The sequence below is a fragment of the Lupinus angustifolius genome, chromosome LG08 (assembly GCF_001865875.1).
Source record: "Lupinus angustifolius cultivar Tanjil chromosome LG08, LupAngTanjil_v1.0, whole genome shotgun sequence".
NCBI lineage: Eukaryota > Viridiplantae > Streptophyta > Magnoliopsida > Fabales > Fabaceae > Lupinus > Lupinus angustifolius.
The window spans coordinates 5,254,703-5,279,434 of NC_032016.1; the positions used below are offsets into that span (position 1 = coordinate 5,254,703).

General features: G+C 31.2%; 4 protein-coding genes across 8 annotated transcripts; all 4 read left to right on the top strand.

Moving 5' to 3' along the window:
• Positions 7,640–12,055, top strand: LOC109354362 (protein indeterminate-domain 2-like). Of its 3 annotated transcripts, none has more exons than XM_019596816.1 (4): positions 7,640–8,141; positions 9,439–9,835; positions 10,850–10,882; positions 10,913–12,055. In XM_019596816.1, the coding sequence occupies exons 1-4, from the start codon at positions 7,937–7,939 to the stop codon at positions 11,784–11,786; spliced, it is 1,509 nt and encodes a 502-aa protein (XP_019452361.1). In that variant the 5' UTR covers positions 7,640–7,936; the 3' UTR covers positions 11,787–12,055. The 3 variants fall into 3 exon arrangements, with proteins under 3 accessions (XP_019452361.1, XP_019452362.1, XP_019452360.1); XM_019596817.1 differs by having other exon boundaries at positions 7,642–8,141; positions 10,850–11,110; positions 11,183–12,055; XM_019596815.1 differs by having other exon boundaries at positions 7,642–8,141; positions 10,850–12,055.
• Positions 13,485–14,941, top strand: LOC109354364 (psbP domain-containing protein 7, chloroplastic-like). 2 transcript variants are annotated; one of them, XM_019596820.1, is made up of 4 exons: positions 13,487–13,704; positions 13,738–13,966; positions 14,134–14,350; positions 14,498–14,941. In XM_019596820.1, the coding sequence occupies exons 1-4, from the start codon at positions 13,648–13,650 to the stop codon at positions 14,808–14,810; spliced, it is 816 nt and encodes a 271-aa protein (XP_019452365.1). In that variant the 5' UTR covers positions 13,487–13,647; the 3' UTR covers positions 14,811–14,941. The 2 variants fall into 2 exon arrangements, with proteins under 2 accessions (XP_019452364.1, XP_019452365.1); XM_019596819.1 differs by having other exon boundaries at positions 13,485–13,966.
• Positions 16,096–18,671, top strand: LOC109354363 (protein indeterminate-domain 2-like). Its single transcript, XM_019596818.1, has 2 exons — positions 16,096–16,451; positions 17,466–18,671. Exons 1-2 carry the CDS (start codon positions 16,096–16,098, stop codon positions 18,400–18,402), a joined length of 1,293 nt encoding a protein of 430 aa, XP_019452363.1. The 3' UTR covers positions 18,403–18,671.
• LOC109353477 (psbP domain-containing protein 7, chloroplastic-like) lies at positions 20,103–21,557 on the top strand. Of its 2 annotated transcripts, XM_019595771.1 has the most exons (4): positions 20,105–20,320; positions 20,354–20,582; positions 20,750–20,966; positions 21,114–21,557. In XM_019595771.1, the coding sequence occupies exons 1-4, from the start codon at positions 20,264–20,266 to the stop codon at positions 21,424–21,426; spliced, it is 816 nt and encodes a 271-aa protein (XP_019451316.1). In that variant the 5' UTR covers positions 20,105–20,263; the 3' UTR covers positions 21,427–21,557. The 2 variants fall into 2 exon arrangements, with proteins under 2 accessions (XP_019451315.1, XP_019451316.1); XM_019595770.1 differs by having other exon boundaries at positions 20,103–20,582.

Sequence of the window (24,732 nt, forward strand, 5' to 3'; positions counted from 1 at the left end):
TAGTACGACCAAAAAGGTTAATCATGGTTGATGATACATACAATGTTTACAATCATTATTGTAAATTGTAGTTGAAACTGTGATAACATTGTATTTATCAATTAGAAAGTTATGGGGAAATTAAAATATGATTGATGTGACCATAATTGTAATTATGATATTAAGGTGGAGACTCTTAAAATCACAATAATCTAATCATGAAGTGTAGTTTAAAGCACCACTTAGAAATTAAGAAAACAATGCTTAGAGAAGCAAATCAAAGATTTTATGGGTGTTGATGCTATTTAGCTACTACAATAGTAGAATGAAGAAATATGATACTGTAGAGTTTTCTCTTATTATTTTTCTTAACTATAGTTGTGTTTAGTACAAATTTTTACTTCCATATTGTTATTATTGGTACTTTCACTCTTGCATTATGCCCCGAGTCTACTAACAAAGACATTGATGAGACATTGCTACAGATTTTGCAAAAAAATTGCAAAAACATAAAAAATAGTAGGATATAAAACATGAGATAATCGTTGATGTTTTATGTTCAATCGCTAAAAAACTTGCTGAAATCCCTACACTACCATCCCAACCACCAGACTCACCATCCATTCCTTCTTCTTCTCACATCACGAACCCTAACCCCCAATCTCCTACTAGCCAACAACTACCAATCCCTCCCTTCCCAATATCATCTCAAATACCAATCTCACATCCCCCATTCAACATTCTGGTTCCCCCATTTTTTACATCCCACCATTCACAAACACGTCACCACATTAACCCCAAATATTCAACCCCACATACCCTACACCATCCAAATTACCTCAGAGTTCCATATTGCTATTAGACTAACAACAATATATATGTTGCAATACAATGTTGCTTGATATTATACAAGTTCTATGATCTTGAAAGTCGTATGAGAAATAAATTGATACGTGTAAGATTTGTTATTCACTGAACCTCAAATACAAATAAAATAGCCTTTTAGATTTGAATTAAATCATCTTAATATCGATTTGAATTATACCTACCCCTAATATATATCCCATTCAATCATGTTTTTTATACATCAAATATGCAAACATAACATTTGTACAATATTTGATTGAAATACATGTATATAAAAGATAATAATAACTGAGCATAAATTCATTGCTGTAAAAATAAAGTTATCAAATATCATTATTCAAATAATGAACTTCAACAAATTAGTTGATGTGAAATGTGTAGTATTGAAAAACATCAGCGACAAAAAGAAAATACAAAAATGATGAAGATAGGTTGATATGACCCACGTGGATCATCAAATAATGTGATTGATTAATTCTGCTTCCTGGGCTTTCTCATTGAAATCCTTCGGTGCAGCTTTTGAAAAAGATTGTAGTTCAATATATTTAGTGTTAATTTAATGAGTCACAATAATGATTTGAACTCAAGCAACTACTCCGAAATGAATAAAAAATTATGGTAGTAATTATTATGTCTGTCTCATTTTCTTTTTTCTTTTTATTTCTGTCTCATTTTCAATAATAGTAATACTACGATCTTTATTCGTTTCATTTTATTTTAGTTTTGCCAACGCTTATATAAAATAGACTGAAATTACAGTGTTTGGATTATATTGATTTTTTTATTAAAGATTGACTAGTCTAGTCCGGTTATCAATTCCACCTCTTAGATCCAGACCATACGGAAATTGTTTAAGTTTATATCCCTTATCCGTATCTTCCACACTTAACCATATGTTCAACTCTTAAATTGTTTCTCATTACCTAAATTGTTTAAGTCTTATCTTGTTTTGTTTATGCTACTTCTACTATTATTGTTGTTGTTTAATTTGTAGGTGGTGTCTTGCTATTTTTGTTTTATTTTTTGTTGGTGTTTACTCTTAATATTGTTTGATACTTTTTAATATTGTTTTATGTTGTTGAACACTATTTTTTATTATTGTATGCGTAAATTTTATGATTTTTGAATGTATGAGCCATTTTAATCTTTTATAAAAAAACTGATTCAAACGAACCGAATCAACATATAATATTTGGACTGGACTAGATCAGACATCTTAATATAAACTTCATACCAGACCATAGTGCTTATTAATTATGTGTTTGAATCAGATGATTTTTAACCTAAAAATTGATCCAAATGGACCGCGAACACCCCTACAAATAATGACTTAAAGTTATCCCAAATTGCAAAAGGAGCCCCACATTTTAACTTTAATATCAAAACTACCCCTGGCTTATATTCCTCTGGAAGTTACCCAAGGCTGAAGGCTGTGAACAGGAGAATTGGTATTATTGAGGGGTCATTTTCGAGAATGATTCGATCAGAGTTCACCCGTGACCGGGTAAGGCTAAATCGGTAACTGCATGCTCTAGGGATCTGAGTCTTACAAAATACAAATAGTAACAGTATCATTGTTTTATTAAAAGGGGAGGGTGTTTTAGGAACAATATTATTCGATTTCAAATATATCGCTGGAAACAGACAAATTTTCCAACTAAACTAGCAGTGTACCCATGCATTTGCACGGGCCGTTTTTTTGTTTATGCATAATGCAAATATAATATACATATATTTCATAATATCAATAAATCATGTATTGAAACATTATATTTCTCATTCATATAGGTGCAATATTAACATTGATTTTTGAGTGTATATGTAGAATATTAACAATTATAAATGTGTTTATATAAGCATTTATTTGCTGAAAGTGTGTTATAGAAAATATTTAATTCTTAAATAACTCAATAAATAAAATTCAAATTGTATTGGATAATATCTCACCTCTATATTTTCTATATAAAATTATAAATATAAGGAGTTATTTTTGCATCATATTTTTTGTGATTACGTTTATAAGTATCATATAAAGTCATAAGGATTTTTTAGCATATCTCTTAAATGCTTATGTTTTATTTTAGATTAATGTTCATTGTGTATAAATATTTGAATATATTTTTAGCATTCAAATATTGTATAATTAAATGTTATTTATTTGATTATGTTTTAGCTAATAATCATTGTATGAAAATAACTCATAAATTAAAAACACACTAAGTTAGGATATGACAGATATTTTTTCTGATAAATTTAATCAAAATAATAAAAAGAGTCTAATAATTAATTTGTTATATTCCTAATTAAAATACATATATTTTTCATGAATATATATACCATTGTTATCTTTTAATTAAATAATATAATGATAGTAATTAAATACATGTGACCTGTGAATTCGCATGGCTAAAAACAAACATGTTACTCGTACATTCGCTTTACTGATAAAACACATGTTACCCAAGCATTCGCATAGTTAAAGCGCACATATTACTCATACATTCATATTATTAAGAATATACATCTTACTTGTGTATTTGCATGTTCAAGCACATAAGAAAAATAAATTGATAATTTTTAATTTGAATTTTCTACAATTAGTATTAAATTATTATTAACATATAAAATATATAAAAAGTAGGAATAAAAAAATGTGAGGAGGAGGTGACATGTAACATGAAGGAAAAAATGTAAGGTGAAATTGACATGTGACATAAGGGAGTTTTTTTTATTATGTTGTTAATAGAGAAAAATTAAAATTCAAATAATCTGAACGATAACATTAAAATTCAGTGCGAAAAATGTCAAAAAACTTTGATGAGGTGAAAAAGTACAATTATTCTTAGATTAATGGTAAACATTAAATTATATAGATAGATTAATGTAAAGAAATAATTTGAATGTGAAAAATGATTTCAATTTCATCTAATGTTCAATGACTATTACTTTTTAACATAACAAAATATAGATGTTGTAAACACTCAATTTTAGTGGGGTAGCGACATGAACTAATCACTAATTAATATTAAATTATTATTAGCATATAAAATATATAATATATAAGAAGTAGGAAGAAAAATATGTGAGGAAGATGTGACATGTGACATGAAGGAAAAAATGTAAGGAGAAAGTAACATGTGACATGAGGGAATGAGAAAGTGACATGTAACATGAGAGAGTTTTTTTTATTATATTGTTAATAGATACTCTCGTCCGCTAGCAATGTCAATTAAATAAAGTGAAAAAAACATATATATAAAAATATATAAGTTTTATATATTGTTAGCATTATTTATTATTCATATTTAATTATTATTGATTCTTTAAAAAAATAATACAAATGAATAAATAATGTATAATATATTGACTGTATAATTTTTTTCTATTAATCATGTATAAATATTATACTCATAAATAAATTAAAACACTAACCATTACTATTCTTAGGAAATTAGTCTTGGTTGAGTCAATGATCATTATAAGCCATTTTCTTTAAATCAATTACTTTTTCATTAATTAAACTTTAGATTTCTATTAAGCTTGATTGACATCCCATGAATTAAATCATTATTCATGACAAGGAGGTTGTTCTTACAAAAATATTTCACTTACACCTGTGCTTAAAATATAAAAGGAAGGTGAATAGAAAAAAAAAGAGAGGGATAATTCATATACTACATATTTGTTTCCTTAAGCAAAAATTTGCGTTTGAAGAAATTACTGGATGCTCCTAATGCATCACAACTATTCACTATGAATTTTATATTTTCTTTTAATCCATAAAATGGACAATAAATAATGGTGATAATTCAGGATGTGGTACCCATTAATTCTTCCTGAGTTTGTATCTTGCATACAAAATTTCTAATGAATAACTAGTTTATTACAATGTTATAAAATTCGAGTCGGACATCAACCTAGAAGAAGCCCTGTACAAGTTCTTACCTGCTTAATCGATTAGATCATTCGGACCAACTGGATGATGTCATAATATCATATGTAATAATATATACTATACAATTAATTAAAATAAGATAATAAGTAATAACACACTAATGAATATCATGTTTTGCATGATGTATATACATATAAATAAAAACAAAAATGCATCAAACAAGTTTAAGTCTTATGTAATTAAAATTAAAAATCAAAATGTAACTATCTCATATAAAGATTAAATATTTTAATCTAGTATCATTTAAAACATTTGAAAAGAGTAAGTAGAAGATCTAATTTGCACAAACTAATAATTCAGTCCTAATTTTGCAATTTACTAATAAAATAATAATTTTGATATAAAAGCTGAAGATTATGCGATGTCGTAATAATTCAATCAAATAACTTAACAAGTCCCACAAAACCATAGCCTATAAAAAAAGAAATCACTCTGTGATAGGACAGAGTGACGACGAGCGATGGTGCGTACTTATTTTTATTTTTGATTTTTTGATTTTTGATTTTTTAAGTGGTAGTTGGCCCGCTCGGTCCAACTTACTGGGTTGTTCCGGGTTAACCCAGTCCAACTCGGATGGACCGGATTACAAACAGCCAAACAATTCAAAAGGATGGACGATTTATTTATCAAGACGTGACCATTCTTATCACCAGATGATAGTCTGACCGGTCCGACCATCCGGTTCGGTCTGGTCCTAATAACATTGGTTTATTATGACCAGATAAAAAATTAACTAAAATATCATTATTCTAATTTAGTTAATTGAGACAATTATGGAAATGCAGGTAGATAAGTGAGGTTTGATGCCCACAAATGCTTTTTATCTCCTCATTTTCCTTTTCCCTCTTCTTCTAGGCTTCACACATAACAAACTACCCATCAACACTTTTCATTAGTTACTTATGATATTTAAAAAAAAACTAGAATTCGACGAGTAATATAAAGTGTGATTATAACATATAGTTATGAGTGTTAGTAATTTCAGTCTATTTTCTCTTTTATTAAAGCATGGTTCTCTTTTTTCCTTGTGGTTCTTTCTTTTCGCAACTTCTCGCAAGTAAAAAAAATTGAGAGTATCATCTATGCATATTAATATTTAAGGATTAAATAATATTTTTTTTGGTAATTTATATTTACTAAGTCCTATTTTAGTCTTTCATATTTAAAAATGTTACAAAATTGTACATTTGTCAACAACTATCAAGAACCTAACAAAGATGTACAAACAATATTATTTAATAATAGTGTAAATAATAGTGTATACGAATATGAGATATTATATTGTTGGGTTGGTTTTAGACTGTTATTAGTTTATAAGAATAAATGAGTTAGTTAGTTTTGGTGTTAGGTTAGTTAGTTTTTCCTTCCCTTTTACATAAACGATTCAATGTAACTTTGTAAATCATCAATTCAATAAATAATTTTCTCATTCATTCTTTCTTAAAGATTCAATACATGACTCTACAATATTAATAAACAACCACATTATTTTGGGTTTAGGGTATAAACATGAAATTTGAGAGGGTTAGAAGGACATTGTTTTGAAACGTATCCATTACGGTTCTTGACATTCGTTGAAGAAAGACAAACTTAGAAGAGAGGGTTAGATTGATTTAATATTACATTCTTTATGTTTTTTTATAAGATTACTTTATTTTTTGTCTGCATGAGTAATGTCATGTATATATTAACTAATTCACTTATTTAATTTGTTTAAAGATATGCTATCAACGTTATGATCAACAATTAAAAATTATATTCGTTAATTTAATCCAACAATTATATTTTAAACGCATAATGTGCTTCTTTTCACACATAATAATATGGTTCATGCTAAACCAACCATCCAAACTCCAAATATATTTTATGATGTGTTTTTTACCCATCTTTCGAACACTGTCTGCATGTTTATTTATTTCGAGTTTTGTTATATCCCGTAAAATCCTCTATTTCTTATTCTAATATGAAATAAAAAATATATGCATTTCATATTTTTAAAATAAACGAAATCAAAATTTTCTTAGGAGGATTAGTAAAAAAATTGGATTGTAGAATTCAGAATTATTTATTTTAGAAAGTATATATTATAATTTTTCATATATACATATGTTTATAGCGTTCTCTTTAATTTTTTACAATACCTAACTCCCATTTGAAAAATTAAATAAATAAACCTATTATAAAAAATCTTTTATATACTAAAATAATTTGAATGAAACAATAAACTGATTTAGTTTTATTAATGAATGACAATTTTAATAAATGTATTATGATTGTTAACAAATTTATTTATATTTCAAGTTCCCTTAATCTATGTGAACCTGTCCAAAATAATTTTCTAAAAAAGTCGAAAGGCAATATCAATTAAATTAATCACTTTCAATATCAATTTTATGGATGTATTATTTTGTATCAAATTAAACATGATTTGACCTTCTTTTAAAATTTATAAAGATTAAATTAACACTTTTCATTTATAAAAACCAAATTAAAAACATATTTTTAACCAAATTAAAAACATATTTTTGTTTCCTCAAGAACCAAATTCAACATACATTTACTAGAATTCTTAATATTTTTGGTATATATAAGAGTATATTATCATTTTGTAGATAAGTAACTATTCTCTTTTGAGATATGTGGTTCTCCTTCTTAACAATTGTCGTTCACAAGAATTAAATTCTTAACTTTTTAATTTATCTGAAGATTTAGTAAAACCTTATACCATTAGATTAAGGTCTTATTGGTCTAGAATTCTTAATATGAGCTAATTATATCCTTAGGAAAATAAGGGAGTGCGTTTTCCTAATATCAAACAATACTAGGGGTATATGCATAACTATTATAATATATACTATATCAATCCAAATCCAAAGCCTAGTTCTTGTATTATTGTTCCCTCAAACACTCTCATCTTCACACACCATAAAAGGAGGAGAGTTTCCTGGTTTTTGTCTTCCTCTATTTGCACAAATCCCTTGTTTTCTGCTACAATTTCCTCTTCTTTAATTTGTCCTTAGTATTTTTCTCATGAAAATCTTTCTTTAGAGAACAGCTTCAACAACAAGAGGAGTGAAACAAACACTAGTTTGAACATTTTCAATAGAAAATTCCCTTTTCTTTGGGCTAGCTTCAATGTCAAACATCACAAGTTGTGATAGTGGGAGCTTCTCCACAGAGAATACAAGAGAAGATGCAGTTAAACAACAATTAGAGATACTTGGTCAGTTCAATAGTCCTCATTCTCATACAACAACAAATAATAATAGTAATGTTTCCAACACAAGTTTACAGCAACCTCCTTCTGCTAAGAGGAAAAGGAGCCTCCCAGGAAATCCAGGTAAACTTTCTAACAACCTTCTAAGTTAAGTTGACTCCATTTTTCTCATTTAATTGGTTCCTAGTTTTCATTTTTGTTTATTTTCTTGCTTTGTGAGCTTTACTAGTTTAAGTAACACTTCCTTATTAAGGGTTTTGCAAGTTTTTTCTCTCTAGAATTCAAACAGATAATCATGTAAAGTTGGAGTCAGAAATGATTATTGATATCCATGAGCTGCATATGCTAATACCTAGCTAGAATAATATAACAAATTAAAACTATGGTATCTTTCCTTTATGAAAAAACGAATGAGCATATATTTCTTCATCATTTCTCATTGATTCTTAAAATGAAACAATGATGTAGAGTTTGCTTGTATATTTGCTCAAAACGAGCTTGTGAAAAAGTTTCCCTGTTAATTAGAATACATTTGTTCTGTCACAAAATTAATTAGAATACATTTAATTAAGATTTATATAGATACCATGAAAGAGGATAAGGCTTGATTTGATACAAGCCATGAAGATATATAGTCAAGGTATTAATTTTTGAATTATTTTGGTCTCCTGAATCTTTTCTTTTAAGTTGAAAAAAAGGATCTGGGGATCAGTTACAATTATTGATCCTCCTCACTGTTGACTTTGCTATATAACTTTTTGTTCTTTCTCATCCTTTTCCTGTTTTTATTTTTAACTTTTATATATATATATATATATATATATATATTCTTATGAAATATCTCTTACTTAATCTCTAGCCATGACTTTGTGAGTGTGCTTGGTGTGTGTTTGTTTCCTCTTGTCTACATGTGAAAGTGGAAGAGATTGTGAGATACTTTTGGAATTTTGATATAGATATAATATATATTTTTCTTTCTCCTTTTTCTTCTTATCTTCGTGCCTGTTTGAACTAAGAGTCCTCACACATTTTTTCATCGTTATATTTTCAAATTATATTATTTCTATGTCCACAAAATTGTCAAGTTTTTGTCACTTTCTTCAGCCATTTGACACACTTAAAAAATAACAACCATGTTAAGTATATGGGTAGCTGAATTTTTATGACATTTTTTAGATTTATAGCACAAACATTAGCACCCAAATATTACATTATGTCATTTTTACATAAATTTTTGAACATTACTTAGCATGGTAGATATTTATATTTTTCTCTATTATATACTTTTTATCCTTTTTACATGTATTCAAACATTAATAAAAAGAAATATATTTGTTATCCCTTATTAATAAACATTGTACATGCATAAAACAACTATCATAAATGTTTTTTTGTTTGTTTGTTTTTGCTTTGAGTGCAGATCCAAAAGCTGAAGTCATAGCTCTATCACCAAACGCACTAATGGCCACAAACAGATTCTTATGTGAAATCTGCAATAAAGGGTTCCAAAGAGACCAAAACCTTCAATTGCACCGACGAGGCCATAATTTACCATGGAAACTTAAACAGAGAACAAGCACAGAAATTATAAAAAGGGTTTATGTTTGTCCTGAACCTTCATGTGTGCACCATAATCCAGCAAGAGCATTAGGTGATCTTACTGGCATTAAAAAGCACTTTTGTAGAAAGCATGGTGAGAAGAAGTGGAAATGTGATAAGTGCTCAAAGAAATATGCTGTTCAATCTGATTGGAAAGCTCATTCAAAAATCTGTGGTACAAGGGAGTACAAATGTGACTGTGGCACCCTCTTTTCAAGGTTCATTATTTATTCACACAAACTTTTATATTCGTACTATATGATTATTAATCAAAAGGTTTTTTACTTTACAACAAGAATAAACACAAATGATCCTTGATTATATATAAAGTAAGTATTAGAAAAAAGAGGTAAGATGATTAGTTGATTTATTTTTCATGGTTGTATCATATATGGAGAATTTGAGTCATGAATATTCATATATAATGTCGTACACGAGTTGCATGCAGTAGCTGTCCACAAATAAAGTGTGCCATTTCTGGAGCTTGCAGCTTTTTGTTTGACCACACATGCATGTACACACTTTGAAATTATATCATATTTATTAAAAATTTCAAATATTCATAATTAATGTTATTTTTACTTCATAATTGTTGACACTGAAATAAAATATGAAATAATATAAGAGACAATAAATTTGTGTTGGTTGAATTTATATATAATAATAATTAGAACAATTTCGTTTTCCTGATTTTTTTTTTAAAATTAAACATTTTCTCTTGTTATAATGTATAGCATACATGCGTCCTTGATGAATCATGAACAATAAGAAATTAACATAATGAGAATAACTCAGACAGGTCTCTCTGATCTACAAGGATAGGTCACCAATATATAGTCTAATTTATATTTATTTGCCCTCATAAAGGATTCCTTATTTAACATGCTAAAATATTCTCTTTATTTATTTCTTAATGATCCCCCATGTGTGATGTGCAATTTTATAGTATTGATTTAATTATTTCAACACTGGGGATATGATAATACTATACCTACCCTCTAATCTTTGTATCATGCTTCTATTTAACTTTATATATAATATACAACTATATTTGCTTAGAGAATTGCATGTCCTACAGGTATAAATCTAGCTCTAAATAGACATTTCTTTAATATATATTAGTTCTTGTAACATTAGCCTATTTTCAATCTCTTATTTTTCTCACATATTTATCCTTTATGTCTCAAAATAACTCACACCATATGCTTCAATTCTGATACATTTATCTGCAGAAGAGATAGCTTCATTACCCACAGAGCTTTCTGTGATGCACTGGCTGAGGACAACAAAGGCAATGAAGAACAATTGTCAAAGATGGGTTCAAACTTGCAATGCCAACCAATGCCAAATTTGGTTCCCTCATTACCAATCAATACCAACATAATCCCCAACCCACAAGTTGGAGGGACAACATCAGAATTCAACAACCATTCAGATCAAAGGCATAATCCATTATCATCACTGCCAAATCCTGCAACTTCAAAACCCTTCAACAATAATATGGAAATGAGGAACACTTGTCCCTCTCTTCATCTGAGTTCAAACCTTTTAGCTTCTCATGAAGGCTCATCACTCATGTCTGCCACTGTGTTGCTGCAAAAGGCTGCTCAAATGGGTGCAACTCTGAGTAATAATAATAGCAACATTGCTACAACCATGGCACCACTATCATTTGGTAGTATGGTGCAATTGCAACAACAACAACAACCAGATAGTGTTCACTCCTTCATGAACCACTACATGCAACAACAACAACAGGATCATGTTTCATCTCAGTATAATAATTTCAATGCAAATCATGATATGAGTACCGGTGATAATGAAGGTAGTGTTGCTGGAATGAATGGTGTGGATATGTTTAATGTTATATATGATCAAAGTAAGGCGTTGTCAAAGATCATAGAGCAGAATAATAGAAGCATAAACAGTGGAGTTTTGCATCAAAAAAATGGTGGGTCAAGTAGTGGTGCAACTAGCATTGGTGGAAGTAAAGGAAGTGGTGATGTAATGACTCTAGATTTGTTGGGAACTGGAGGTGGTGGTGATAGGAATTTGAATATCTATGATGGTGCACAACATGCTGAAACTTCTGCAGAAGATGAGGTTTGGAGAAATTGGTCAAACAAGAATGAGGACTTTGAATCATTTTCAGCATCTAGCAGCATGTGAAAAGAAAAGACCACACCCTTCTTATAGTTTGGTGATGTTTTTTTTTGCTTTGACCATTCCTTCTTTCAGTCTATGCAGTAAAGAAATCAGACAAGAAATTTTTATATATTAGTTGGAGGAAGAAACAGTTTTTGTTTTGTTTCATTTAATGTATAACACCTCAATTTTATGTGGGTTCTCAGTATCTCTTACTCTATCAGCACTTTCAATGTTACATATTGAGGTGTAATACAATAACTAGCAGAAGACAATATTTTTTTCAACTCCAACAGTACATGAGGATTTCTCAAGAAATGGTGTCTTCAGTCTTTCTGTAGTGTAAGGCACATTAAATTTGGTCGACATTACTGTGACAAGCCAGTGTAACAATGTAGATTACTCCTTTGTTCCCATAAATTTGTTTGAAGTTAATGTTAAGAAAGAGAAATAGGTAAGACATTTTCTACTATTCAATTATGTGTGGTTGAAAGTATACGATTCCTAGGACCAAAAAAATTCAATCCAATATATATGCTACTTGTTAGCAGAACTTTCTCAAATGAATGATACTTGAAATTGTTAATGGTGCTATTAGGATAATGGTCAACGATTCAAAAGTACACAACTTGCATTAAAAAAAATAGTGTTGGGTTTACTGGGAGTGAGAATTAGAAGAGTTTATAAGTGGAAAAGACTTATGAAACTAATGTGTTAAGATTTTGGTTAAAAATGTAGTATCTTACATGTGGCTCTCTACTCTTCCCATATCTTGGGAACTCTGGTGGTTGGACGTTCCCTGGTCGCAGTCTGGTCCAACAAGTAGTATCAGAGCCGATAGTTCGGTGAGACATGATGGATTTAAGGGGAGCAGATCGGAAAGTGTGTAGTAGCCACACTTGAGGGGGAGATTGTTGAGTTTATTCAAATGTGAAGTCTCACATTGAATATGCCAGGATGAGTGAAAAAGTTTAGAAGTGTAAAAATCTCATGAAAATAATGGGTTCAAGACGTAATGCCTCACTTGCGACTCTCTACTCTTCTCATACCCAGATAATAATGGAACTTTCAGGTGGTTAGACTTTAACCAATTGTAGTTTGATCCAACAAATATCCTATTCAAATCCTCTGAAAATTTTAAAAAAACTAATGTATTGTTAAGTAAAATAATTTTTTTTATATTTAAATTCTTAATTATCGTCCTTTTTAGCAAGTTTTGGATCATATCTTCTATCTTGGTGAAATTATGTGTTACGGAGTATGATTGTATTTAATGCAACATACATATTTGATTACAACAATAGTCACACGTGATCAACAATCATTTTTTTTTTGCTTGCTTGAGGTTGGGAGGTTGAAATTGAATTTATGCTATGGAAGGTCAATATATTGACAAATTATATGACTAAAATTGGAATAAGCGATTTAAAAGACTTCAAGATATGAAAGACAATATCAATAGACTCCAGAGAAATTCAACAAATTGATATATCCCTAAAATATTAGTGTATACTTTGTTTCCCAATGTCCAAAAAAAAATTGTTAAAAATGACCAATGTGATATATATGCACTAGCTCTTTTGTTTATATCTTTTTTTTCTTAATTAGTAGGAGGAACGAGAGCCGCAAAAAACCAGAGATAAGAGTTATCTCATTCCCATCAAAAGAGCCACAAACAAAACCAATCAGAACCCACCACTTCATTTATTTTCTTTTGAACTTAAGAAAGGGGTTACAAGCAAACTAGCAAATGAAATAACTCAAATAAGGTCATGTCACAAAGTAGGAACTAGTAGAGCACACTATATAGCACAATAACAGACATAACATAGCAGTAGCTGCTAGGAACAGAAAACAAAATAGTGAGTTTATGAGAATATAGAGTATGGCACTACAAACTGCAAAGTTTAACTTTAACCGGATTCACATAGCACAATGTTGTAACCAAGAAGAACAAATTAAATTCAATAATGGAAAAAGAGGTGGGTCTCCAGCTGAGGAATTTGCACCATTGGCCACCAAATTTCAGCGGCGGCTTCTTCTTGGAGTTGGCTCAGCCTCACTTGTAGCTGTGGGTGCTAACTTTGGTGGAATCACTAGTTTTCTTCTCGGTTTCTCGCCTCAGAATTCCCGTAACCTCAAGCTCGACGTGCTTTATCCCATTCAAGGTTATAGCCGTTGCATTGACACAACTGAAGGATTTGGTAACTACACTAATTCATATTATTCAATACTTCTTGTCATATTTTTATTGCCATTTTCAAAGTTTTATGTAGAATAAAACAATTTTATTCATACTACAATCAAACCTTAATTTCATGTGATTAAATATGTTATCAATAATTGTTATGGTTTATAATTGGATTATCAGAATTTATATACCCAGCAAATTGGGTTGGAGATCAGACACTGGTGTACAGAGCTGCTAAAAAGAGAGAGCTGGAACGATCATTGGATCCACCTCCACTCGGCGACAATCAACGGCGTCGTTCTAACATCAATGAACCGGTTGTTGCATTTGGTCCTCCTGGTTCAACCGGCGAACTCAATGTTAGTGTTATTGTCTCACCTGTTCCTCAAGACTTCTCGTAAGTTACTATGTAACATGATTTTTCACCTTATCCTTGAGTATGAAAAGTGAGAGAATACATGTTCTCAATATGTGTGAATTTTACAGAGAGTCAAACTTTGTGGAATTCTTATATATTGCTGAATGCTGATTATTCTTTTACAAGGATTGAAGCGTTTGGAAACCCAGAGGAGGTGGGTGAAGCTGTGATTAGGACCGTAACGGGAGCAGGGCTGCGGCCAGAGGTGAAAGGCACATTGATAAGATCAAGTTTAAGAGATGATTCACTTACAAATGCCAAATACTATGAACTAGAGTTCAGAATTGAGACCCCGTCGTTTCGGAGACACAATGTTTTTGTCTGCTGCGGCCGCGGTGGTAGGCTTTTCACTTTAAATGCTCAGGCACCTGAATCAGCCTGGCCAGGACTCAAGTCAGATTTCTACAGAATTGCTGATTCTTTCAGCCTCACAGCTTAGTGGTTTAATATGAAACTTGAATGTTTTATGAGAGAGAGGTTCTTCCTTGCAGAAACAAGTTTGTATATATCTTACATGTTTCTTTGCTGAGTTATAATAAATACTAAACATATCTGCATTGTCTCCTTATATGACTCTCAAGTGCCTCTAACTATTATACACATTAATTGATTACCTAGGTACATTGAAACATATCAACCCAAACAATATTTGCTCAAATACAACTTCTGTATATAATCCCCTTTGATTGATTGTGGGATTTCAAGCACAAGTAATGTGCCTTCGCTTCACCATCTAGTAATTCTCAGAAACCATTGCTGTCAAGTTAGGATCTCCATATCCGATCTCTGTGCCTAGTCTGTGGGAGAAACACAATTAAGAGGTTTCACATTTATAAGTAACAGTAAAGTAAGGAGATGGATCAATTATTGATCTCCTCTTATATTGGGCTGACACTCCTTGTGCTCTGTTTAATTCAATTGTTCATATCAGAAAAAAAGTAAGCAGATGGATATGTTGGAACAATTATTTTTCAGGAAGATTCAACCAGTTAGGAAACAAACATCACATTTCTAAATAAAGTTTCTGAATTTCTTTGATGGCTGAACTTGCTGCATAAAGTGATATCTTCCCAACCTGCATAAATGTCCAAGACAAGATTAGACTAACACTTACAGGTCCGCACAAAATTTCAATGAATCTCAAGCATTTTTTAAAGCATGTCGGTCAGGAGTCTCACATTGAATAGAATAGTAAACTCAATGTAGTACGTAATAGATTAATTTTTTTTAGTTTGAGTTCTCCTTATGTGTTTAAGTCCTAACAATACCATAAAGGATAGGAAAGTGGCAATGAACAAAAGGGGACTTAAGTAACTCTTCTGACCTCCAATAATTTATTGTAACACATAATTTCAAAATTAAATATAGAATAATTTCAATCTTTGAAATTAATTGGATAAGTAAATTGGTTTGTTTTCCATCAGGATCATGGCTCCATTATCCTACAGCTGATATATGCAACATACTTGATAAAAACCTGTTTCAAATTCTAATCATTTAACCCATATCTTATTTAATTTGTTACCAATTCATTATCCCAACTCATATGCTTATCTTGTCACTCATTTGATCTAATTTCTTATCCCTGTTTTTTTCAAAATACAATGAAGTTATCTTTTTACCACTTTATATATTTGGGCAAACTTAGCTACTTTCTTGGAATGGAATTCACCCAAACCTCTGCTGGTTTGTTAATGCACCAAAAAGAAGTATGCCAGGGACCAATGGCCACAAACAGATTCTTATGTGAAATCTGCAATAAAGGGTTCCAAAGAGACCAAAACCTTCAATTGCACCGACGAGGCCATAATTTACCATGGAAACTTAAACAGAGAACAAGCACAGAAATTATAAAAAGGGTTTATGTTTGTCCTGAACCTTCATGTGTGCACCATAATCCAGCAAGAGCATTAGGTGATCTTACTGGCATTAAAAAGCACTTTTGTAGAAAGCATGGTGAGAAGAAGTGGAAATGTGATAAGTGCTCAAAGAAATATGCTGTTCAATCTGATTGGAAAGCTCATTCAAAAATCTGTGGTACAAGGGAGTACAAATGTGACTGTGGCACCCTCTTTTCAAGGTTCATTATTTATTCACACAAACTTTTATATTCGTACTATATGATTATTAATCAAAAGGTTTTTTACTTTACAACAAGAATAAACACAAATGATCCTTGATTATATATAAAGTAAGTATTAGAAAAAAGAGGTAAGATGATTAGTTGATTTATTTTTCATGGTTGTATCATATATGGAGAATTTGAGTCATGAATATTCATATATAATGTCGTACACGAGTTGCATGCAGTAGCTGTCCACAAATAAAGTGTGCCATTTCTGGAGCTTGCAGCTTTTTGTTTGACCACACATGCATGTACACACTTTGAAATTATATCATATTTATTAAAAATTTCAAATATTCATAATTAATGTTATTTTTACTTCATAATTGTTGACACTGAAATAAAATATGAAATAATATAAGAGACAATAAATTTGTGTTGGTTGAATTTATATATAATAATAATTAGAACAATTTCGTTTTCCTGATTTTTTTTTTAAAATTAAACATTTTCTCTTGTTATAATGTATAGCATACATGCGTCCTTGATGAATCATGAACAATAAGAAATTAACATAATGAGAATAACTCAGACAGGTCTCTCTGATCTACAAGGATAGGTCACCAATATATAGTCTAATTTATATTTATTTGCCCTCATAAAGGATTCCTTATTTAACATGCTAAAATATTCTCTTTATTTATTTCTTAATGATCCCCCATGTGTGATGTGCAATTTTATAGTATTGATTTAATTATTTCAACACTGGGGATATGATAATACTATACCTACCCTCTAATCTTTGTATCATGCTTCTATTTAACTTTATATATAATATACAACTATATTTGCTTAGAGAATTGCATGTCCTACAGGTATAAATCTAGCTCTAAATAGACATTTCTTTAATATATATTAGTTCTTGTAACATTAGCCTATTTTCAATCTCTTATTTTTCTCACATATTTATCCTTTATGTCTCAAAATAACTCACACCATATGCTTCAATTCTGATACATTTATCTGCAGAAGAGATAGCTTCATTACCCACAGAGCTTTCTGTGATGCACTGGCTGAGGACAACAAAGGCAATGAAGAACAATTGTCAAAGATGGGTTCAAACTTGCAATGCCAACCAATGCCAAATTTGGTTCCCTCATTACCAATCAATACCAACATAATCCCCAACCCACAAGTTGGAGGGACAACATCAGAATTCAACAACCATTCAGATCAAAGGCATAATCCATTATCATCACTGCCAAATCCTGCAACTTCAAAACCCTTCAACAATAATATGGAAATGAGGAACACTTGTCCCTCTCTTCATCTGAGTTCAAACCTTTTAGCTTCTCATGAAGGCTCATCACTCATGTCTGCCACTGTGTTGCTGCAAAAGGCTGCTCAAATGGGTGCAACTCTGAGTAATAATAATAGCAACATTGCTACAACCATGGCACCACTATCATTTGGTAGTATGGTGCAATTGCAACAACAACAACAACCAGATAGTGTTCACTCCTTCATGAACCACTACATGCAACAACAACAACAGGATCATGTTTCATCTCAGTATAATAATTTCAATGCAAATCATGATATGAGTACCGGTGATAATGAAGGTAGTGTTGCTGGAATGAATGGTGTGGATATGTTTAATGTTATATATGATCAAAGTAAGGCGTTGTCAAAGATCATAGAGCAGAATAATAGAAGCATAAACAGTGGAGTTTTGCATCAAAAAAATGGTGGGTCAAGTAGTGGTGCAACTAGCATTGGTGGAAGTAAAGGAAGTGGTGATGTAATGACTCTAGATTTGTTGGGAACTGGAGGTGGTGGTGATAGGAATTTGAATATCTATGATGGTGCACAACATGCTGAAACTTCTGCAGAAGATGAGGTTTGGAGAAATTGGTCAAACAAGAATGAGGACTTTGAATCATTTTCAGCATCTAGCAGCATGTGAAAAGAAAAGACCACACCCTTCTTATAGTTTGGTGATGTTTTTTTTTGCTTTGACCATTCCTTCTTTCAGTCTATGCAGTAAAGAAATCAGACAAGAAATTTTTATATATTAGTTGGAGGAAGAAACAGTTTTTGTTTTGTTTCATTTAATGTATAACACCTCAATTTTATGTGGGTTCTCAGTATCTCTTACTCTATCAGCACTTTCAATGTTACATATTGAGGTGTAATACAATAACTAGCAGAAGACAATATTTTTTTCAACTCCAACAGTACATGAGGATTTCTCAAGAAATGGTGTCTTCAGTCTTTCTGTAGTGTAAGGCACATTAAATTTGGTCGACATTACTGTGACAAGCCAGTGTAACAATGTAGATTACTCCTTTGTTCCCATAAATTTGTTTGAAGTTAATGTTAAGAAAGAGAAATAGGTAAGACATTTTCTACTATTCAATTATGTGTGGTTGAAAGTATACGATTCCTAGGACCAAAAAAATTCAATCCAATATATATGCTACTTGTTAGCAGAACTTTCTCAAATGAATGATACTTGAAATTGTTAATGGTGCTATTAGGATAATGGTCAACGATTCAAAAGTACACAACTTGCATTAAAAAAAATAGTGTTGGGTTTACTGGGAGTGAGAATTAGAAGAGTTTATAAGTGGAAAAGACTTATGAAACTAATGTGTTAAGATTTTGGTTAAAAATGTAGTATCTTACATGTGGCTCTCTACTCTTCCCATATCTTGGGAACTCTGGTGGTTGGACGTTCCCTGGTCGCAGTCTGGTCCAACAAGTAGTATCAGAGCCGATAGTTCGGTGAGACATGATGGATTTAAGGGGAGCAGATCGGAAAGTGTGTAGTAGCCACACTTGAGGGGGAGATTGTTGAGTTTATTCAAATGTGAAGTCTCACATTGAATATGCCAGGATGAGTGAAAAAGTTTAGAAGTGTAAAAATCTCATGAAAATAATGGGTTCAAGACGTAATGCCTCACTTGCGACTCTCTACTCTTCTCATACCCAGATAATAATGGAACTTTCAGGTGGTTAGACTTTAACCAATTGTAGTTTGATCCAACAAATATCCTATTCAAATCCTCTGAAAATTTTAAAAAAACTAATGTATTGTTAAGTAAAATAATTTTTTTTATATTTAAATTCTTAATTATCGTCCTTTTTAGCAAGTTTTGGATCATATCTTCTATCTTGGTGAAATTATGTGTTACGGAGTATGATTGTATTTAATGCAACATACATATTTGATTACAACAATAGTCACACGTGATCAACAATCATTTTTTTTTTGCTTGCTTGAGGTTGGGAGGTTGAAATTGAATTTATGCTATGGAAGGTCAATATATTGACAAATTATATGACTAAAATTGGAATAAGCGATTTAAAAGACTTCAAGATATGAAAGACAATATCAATAGACTCCAGAGAAATTCAACAAATTGATATATCCCTAAAATATTAGTGTATACTTTGTTTCCCAATGTCCAAAAAAAAATTGTTAAAAATGACCAATGTGATATATATGCACTAGCTCTTTTGTTTATATCTTTTTTTTCTTAATTAGTAGGAGGAACGAGAGCCGCAAAAAACCAGAGATAAGAGTTATCTCATTCCCATCAAAAGAGCCACAAACAAAACCAATCAGAACCCACCACTTCATTTATTTTCTTTTGAACTTAAGAAAGGGGTTACAAGCAAACTAGCAAATGAAATAACTCAAATAAGGTCATGTCACAAAGTAGGAACTAGTAGAGCACACTATATAGCACAATAACAGACATAACATAGCAGTAGCTGCTAGGAACAGAAAACAAAATAGTGAGTTTATGAGAATATAGAGTATGGCACTACAAACTGCAAAGTTTAACTTTAACCGGATTCACATAGCACAATGTTGTAACCAAGAAGAACAAATTAAATTCAATAATGGAAAAAGAGGTGGGTCTCCAGCTGAGGAATTTGCACCATTGGCCACCAAATTTCAGCGGCGGCTTCTTCTTGGAGTTGGCTCAGCCTCACTTGTAGCTGTGGGTGCTAACTTTGGTGGAATCACTAGTTTTCTTCTCGGTTTCTCGCCTCAGAATTCCCGTAACCTCAAGCTCGACGTGCTTTATCCCATTCAAGGTTATAGCCGTTGCATTGACACAACTGAAGGATTTGGTAACTACACTAATTCATATTATTCAATACTTCTTGTCATATTTTTATTGCCATTTTCAAAGTTTTATGTAGAATAAAACAATTTTATTCATACTACAATCAAACCTTAATTTCATGTGATTAAATATGTTATCAATAATTGTTATGGTTTATAATTGGATTATCAGAATTTATATACCCAGCAAATTGGGTTGGAGATCAGACACTGGTGTACAGAGCTGCTAAAAAGAGAGAGCTGGAACGATCATTGGATCCACCTCCACTCGGCGACAATCAACGGCGTCGTTCTAACATCAATGAACCGGTTGTTGCATTTGGTCCTCCTGGTTCAACCGGCGAACTCAATGTTAGTGTTATTGTCTCACCTGTTCCTCAAGACTTCTCGTAAGTTACTATGTAACATGATTTTTCACCTTATCCTTGAGTATGAAAAGTGAGAGAATACATGTTCTCAATATGTGTGAATTTTACAGAGAGTCAAACTTTGTGGAATTCTTATATATTGCTGAATGCTGATTATTCTTTTACAAGGATTGAAGCGTTTGGAAACCCAGAGGAGGTGGGTGAAGCTGTGATTAGGACCGTAACGGGAGCAGGGCTGCGGCCAGAGGTGAAAGGCACATTGATAAGATCAAGTTTAAGAGATGATTCACTTACAAATGCCAAATACTATGAACTAGAGTTCAGAATTGAGACCCCGTCGTTTCGGAGACACAATGTTTTTGTCTGCTGCGGCCGCGGTGGTAGGCTTTTCACTTTAAATGCTCAGGCACCTGAATCAGCCTGGCCAGGACTCAAGTCAGATTTCTACAGAATTGCTGATTCTTTCAGCCTCACAGCTTAGTGGTTTAATATGAAACTTGAATGTTTTATGAGAGAGAGGTTCTTCCTTGCAGAAACAAGTTTGTATATATCTTACATGTTTCTTTGCTGAGTTATAATAAATACTAAACATATCTGCATTGTCTCCTTATATGACTCTCAAGTGCCTCTAACTATTATACACATTAATTGATTACCTAGGTACATTGAAACATATCAACCCAAACAATATTTGCTCAAATACAACTTCTGTATATAATCCCCTTTGATTGATTGTGGGATTTCAAGCACAAGTAATGTGCCTTCGCTTCACCATCTAGTAATTCTCAGAAACCATTGCTGTCAAGTTAGGATCTCCATATCCGATCTCTGTGCCTAGTCTGTGGGAGAAACACAATTAAGAGGTTTCACATTTATAAGTAACAGTAAAGTAAGGAGATGGATCAATTATTGATCTCCTCTTATATTGGGCTGACACTCCTTGTGCTCTGTTTAATTCAATTGTTCATATCAGAAAAAAAGTAAGCAGATGGATATGTTGGAACAATTATTTTTCAGGAAGATTCAACCAGTTAGGAAACAAACATCACATTTCTAAATAAAGTTTCTGAATTTCTTTGATGGCTGAACTTGCTGCATAAAGTGATATCTTCCCAACCTGCATAAATGTCCAAGACAAGATTAGACTAACACTTACAGGTCCGCACAAAATTTCAATGAATCTCAAGCATTTTTTAAAGCATGTCGGTCAGGAGTCTCACATTGAATAGAATAGTAAACTCAATGTAGTACGTAATAGATTAATTTTTTTTAGTTTGAGTTCTCCTTATGTGTTTAAGTCCTAACAATACCATAAAGGATAGGAAAGTGGCAATGAACAAAAGGGGACTTAAGTAACTCTTCTGACCTCCAATAATTTATTGTAACACATAATTTCAAAATTAAATATAGAATAATTTCAATCTTTGAAATTAATTGGATAAGTAAATTGGTTTGTTTTCCATCAGGATCATGGCTCCATTATCCTACAGCTGATATATGCAACATACTTGATAAAAACCTGTTTCAAATTCTAATCATTTAACCCATATCTTATTTAATTTGTTACCAATTCATTATCCCAACTCATATGCTTATCTTGTCACTCATTTGATCTAATTTCTTATCCCTGTTTTTTTCAAAATACAATGAAGTTATCTTTTTACCACTTTATATATTTGGGCAAACTTAGCTACTTTCTTGGAATGGAATTCACCCAAACCTCTGCTGGTTTGTTAATGCACCAAAAAGAAGTATGCCAGGGACCTTTTGTAGTGTATTTTTAAGGCCAAAATTGTAATTCTAATAAAAAGTAAAGGTTATAAATGTCATTGTCTTTTGAGTTTTTAGTGTATTTTCCCACTACTTGCCTCTCATTCCATATAATCTCTTGCAACATGGTGGCCAATCCAATAGAAGCTAATTTGAAACTAACAAAGGATGAGGGTGGTAAGGAAGTGGATGAAACTTTGTATAAATAGATTATAGGATCACTAAGGTTTGTGTGCAACAGCAGACCTGACTTGTCTTATAGTGTTGGGCTTGTAAGCAGATTTATGTGTAGTTCTAAAGAGTCATATATGCAAGGAGTTAAGAGGGTGTTGAGGTATGTACAAGGCACATCAGATTATGGAATTTTGTTTCTAGTTGGAAGACAAAAATTTGAACTAGAAGTGATTGGTTTAACTTATGCTAATTATAGTGGAGATTTAGTAGAGAGGAAAAGTACATTTGGGTACTTATTCATGCTGAACAATGCACCTATCTCTTGGTGCTCCAAGAAACAACATGTAATTGCATTATCTAGGTGAAGCAGAGTACATTTCTAGAAGCTATGCAGTATGCTAAGCTGTTTTGCTCGAGGAACTGCTAAAGGATATGGGAATCAGAGTGAAAACTCTATTGCAACTAAACATAGACAACATTTCAGTAATAAGTCTAGCCAAGAATCTAGTAAGTCATGGGAGTAGCAAACACATAGATAGAAATAAGGTTTCACTATCTTAAAGATGTAGTGAATAAAGGAAGGTTGAAGGTTGTGTATTGCAACACTGAATCATAACTTGCTAATGGTTTTACTAAGGCACTAAAATCAACAGATTCGAAGATCTAAAGAAGAAGATATGCATTGAAAATCTTAGTAGCTTGGCTTTAGGGAGAATGTTAGAAAACCCAATAACCCAAGCCCTTTGTGTAGCTGAAAGTTAGTTATTGTGTTAACCAATACTTGCTATTTCTGGTTACAGAGTTTGTATTTATGTTAAAGTAGTTATAGTTCTTACTATAAAAGGAATGTCTCGAATATAAATGAATCTTGGTGAATTCAATACACATCTTTTCTACTATGTTTTTCTTACCATTCTAACCGTTACAAGGAATTATAAAAAGCATTTATCTATTTATTCTTTAAATTCAAAAACTTACTTATTTTCTATTTTGAATAAAGGATTAAATTTCATGTCTGATTTTATTATCCTAAAGCCTGAACAAAACCACAGATTATAAAATAGTTCTGGGAAAGCAATCCCATAAGCATACTGAGAAAGCAGAAATTAAATGAACGTTGAGACTACATTAAAAATATGACACTAAAATGAACTGCATTATTAAAAGCATTGCTCATGGACTGCATTAAGTGACGTGATCATAATATTATGATTACTGTTCCAACTACATTATATCATAATTGTAATGTGACAATAATTCATTATGATGTGGCAGCATCGAGCTGCAACATAATCATATGGAGCATGGAACATATTTACACCATATCAGACACAACTTAACTGCATCAAAATGCATCAGATCATATCATTTTTTAAATTATTTACTTATAAAATATTTACCTATATAAAAGATCTTTATCATTTTTAAATTTATTGTTATCAAGATGATAAACCGTAATACCAATTACATGTGATTTAAAACCAACTCAATTAAAAAATATAGGATAAATTTATCTCAATTCATTTACACATTAGAAAAACAAGTAAAAATCATTTCAAATTCAGAAAATTCATAATCAATAACTTGAAGTTCCATTTTAAAATATTAGTCCAAAGTTTTGTTCTATTTTAAATTGGAAAAATCATGAAATAGACAATATAATAATTACTAATTACTTATTTTATTAATATAGTAACATGTATAGTAGCATTTTATAAAGCCAAAATATTGTGTAGTAATTTCTACTTTCTTACTTCGCTTTTAACATTATTTTTTTGTTTTTACAAAAACAATATAATCATAGGTAACTATATATCAAAATATTAATTTTAACTCGAAACTA

Excerpts from the sequence above, each read along its gene's own strand:
- LOC109354362 (XM_019596815.1), top strand. The coding sequence starts at position 7,937 with ATGTCAAACATCACAAGTTGTGATAGTGGGAGCTTCTCCACAGAGAAT. Across the intron at positions 8,142-9,438 it reads GAGCCTCCCAGGAAATCCAG|ATCCAAAAGCTGAAGTCATA; the intron begins GTAAACTTTCTA and ends CTTTGAGTGCAG. Across the intron at positions 9,836-10,849 it reads TGTGGCACCCTCTTTTCAAG|AAGAGATAGCTTCATTACCC; the intron begins GTTCATTATTTA and ends ATTTATCTGCAG.
- LOC109354364 (XM_019596819.1), top strand. The coding sequence starts at position 13,648 with ATGGCACTACAAACTGCAAAGTTTAACTTTAACCGGATTCACATAGCA. Across the intron at positions 13,967-14,133 it reads TGACACAACTGAAGGATTTG|AATTTATATACCCAGCAAAT; the intron begins GTAACTACACTA and ends TTGGATTATCAG. Across the intron at positions 14,351-14,497 it reads CCTGTTCCTCAAGACTTCTC|GATTGAAGCGTTTGGAAACC; the intron begins GTAAGTTACTAT and ends TTCTTTTACAAG.
- LOC109354363 (XM_019596818.1), top strand. The coding sequence starts at position 16,096 with ATGGCCACAAACAGATTCTTATGTGAAATCTGCAATAAAGGGTTCCAA. Across the intron at positions 16,452-17,465 it reads TGTGGCACCCTCTTTTCAAG|AAGAGATAGCTTCATTACCC; the intron begins GTTCATTATTTA and ends ATTTATCTGCAG.
- LOC109353477 (XM_019595770.1), top strand. The coding sequence starts at position 20,264 with ATGGCACTACAAACTGCAAAGTTTAACTTTAACCGGATTCACATAGCA. Across the intron at positions 20,583-20,749 it reads TGACACAACTGAAGGATTTG|AATTTATATACCCAGCAAAT; the intron begins GTAACTACACTA and ends TTGGATTATCAG. Across the intron at positions 20,967-21,113 it reads CCTGTTCCTCAAGACTTCTC|GATTGAAGCGTTTGGAAACC; the intron begins GTAAGTTACTAT and ends TTCTTTTACAAG.